General features: G+C 64.1%; 1 protein-coding gene across 1 annotated transcript in view; it reads left to right on the top strand.

Annotated features, from left to right (window-relative positions):
* SEMA4A (sema domain, immunoglobulin domain (Ig), transmembrane domain (TM) and short cytoplasmic domain, (semaphorin) 4A) overlaps positions 1-1,316 on the top strand; it is a gene marked incomplete at its 5' end in the record, with an annotated part of 3,773 nt that overhangs the window by 1,307 nt on the left and 1,150 nt on the right. Inside the window, 4 exons of the mRNA XM_010002264.1 lie at positions 8-64; positions 301-490; positions 578-693; positions 782-948. Coding sequence (XP_010000566.1) covers positions 8-64; positions 301-490; positions 578-693; positions 782-948 — 530 coding nt within the window. The remainder of the gene's footprint in view (positions 1-7; positions 65-300; positions 491-577; positions 694-781; positions 949-1,316) is intronic.

Below are 1,316 nucleotides of genomic sequence, written 5' to 3'. Positions count from 1 at the left end.
GAACAAGGAGAGTTCCCGCTGGACGGTCTATGGCGGTGCTGAGATGAACCCCCGGCCCGGCAGCGTGAGTGCTGAGCCCCCCCGGGGAGGGGACCCCTCCCAGGGGACACTGCTGTCCCTGTGGGGAGGGCTTGGGTCTGTCCCAGTTTGCCCCGGGTGCTCACACTGGGGGGAGGTGGTGGAGGGCGGGGGAGAGGGGCCCTTCACACCCAACTGGTGGGCAACCTGGTGGCACCTCCTTCCCCACCTCCCCGTGCCTCAGTTTCCCCCTACCAGTGCTTGGCTGCTCTCTCCCTGCAGTGCTACATGGGCCCCTCCTCTGACATAGCCCTCACCTTCATGAAGGAGCATTTCCTGATGGATGGGAAGGTGATGCCCACCCAGGGGCAGGTGCTGCTGGTGAAGACAGACGTCACCTACACACGCATCGTGGTGGACGAGACCCCCGGTGTCTCGGGTGTCACCTACCGCGTCATGTTCCTGGCCACGGGTGGGTGACCCTGGGGGTGCACCTGTGGCTCCCGGCTCACCCTGTAAACCCCTGAAAGCTCCAGCGATGTCCCCTGTGCCCCCACAGCGGAGGGTTTCCTGCACAAAGTGGTGGAGCTGCTCAAGAGTCCCCACATTGTGGAGAGCATCCAGCTCTTCGGGACACCAGAGCCAGTGAAGAACCTACTCCTGGCCCCAGGGAAGGTAGGGGATGGGGACAGCCCAGCAGCCACCCCAAAGCCTGACATGGAGTGGGCAGGGAAGGCTCAGCCCTGTGCTTCTCCCTCCCCAGGGCATCCTCTACGTGGGCTATTCTGGTGGTGTCCTCCAAGTCCCATTGGCCAACTGCAGCCTGCACAGGAGCTGTGCTGAGTGTGTGCTGGCCCGGGACCCCTACTGTGCCTGGCACAGCAGGGAGGGCTCCTGCCAGCCCATCCGGGCCACCACTGACCAGGACATGTGAGCTGGGGAGGTGGTGGGGTGAGGGTGGGCAAGGGGATGTGAAGGAGACCAAGGTTGGCAACCGTGTCCTGGGCTGTCACCAGCAGTGTGAGCAGCAGGGCCAGGTTGGGGATTGTCCCCTCTGCTCTGCTCTGCTGAGACCCCCTGCAGGGCTGGGAACAGCTCTGGGGTCCCCAACACAGGGAGGACATGGAGCTGTTGGAGAGAGTCCAGAGGAGGCCCCAGAGATGCTGGGAGGGCTGGAGCAGCTCTGGAGCCAGGCTGGGAGAGTTGGGGTGTTGAGCCTGGAAAGGAGAAGGCTCCAGCGAGACCTTAGAGCAGCTTCCAGTGCCTGAAGGGGCTCCAGGAAAGCTGGGGAGGGACTT

The sequence above is a fragment of the Chaetura pelagica genome, unplaced genomic scaffold, assembly GCF_000747805.2.
Source record: "Chaetura pelagica isolate M959 unplaced genomic scaffold, ChaPel_1.0 scaffold1137, whole genome shotgun sequence".
Classification (NCBI taxonomy): domain Eukaryota; kingdom Metazoa; phylum Chordata; class Aves; order Apodiformes; family Apodidae; genus Chaetura; species Chaetura pelagica.
This window is presented reverse-complemented; position numbering and strand designations above follow the sequence as displayed.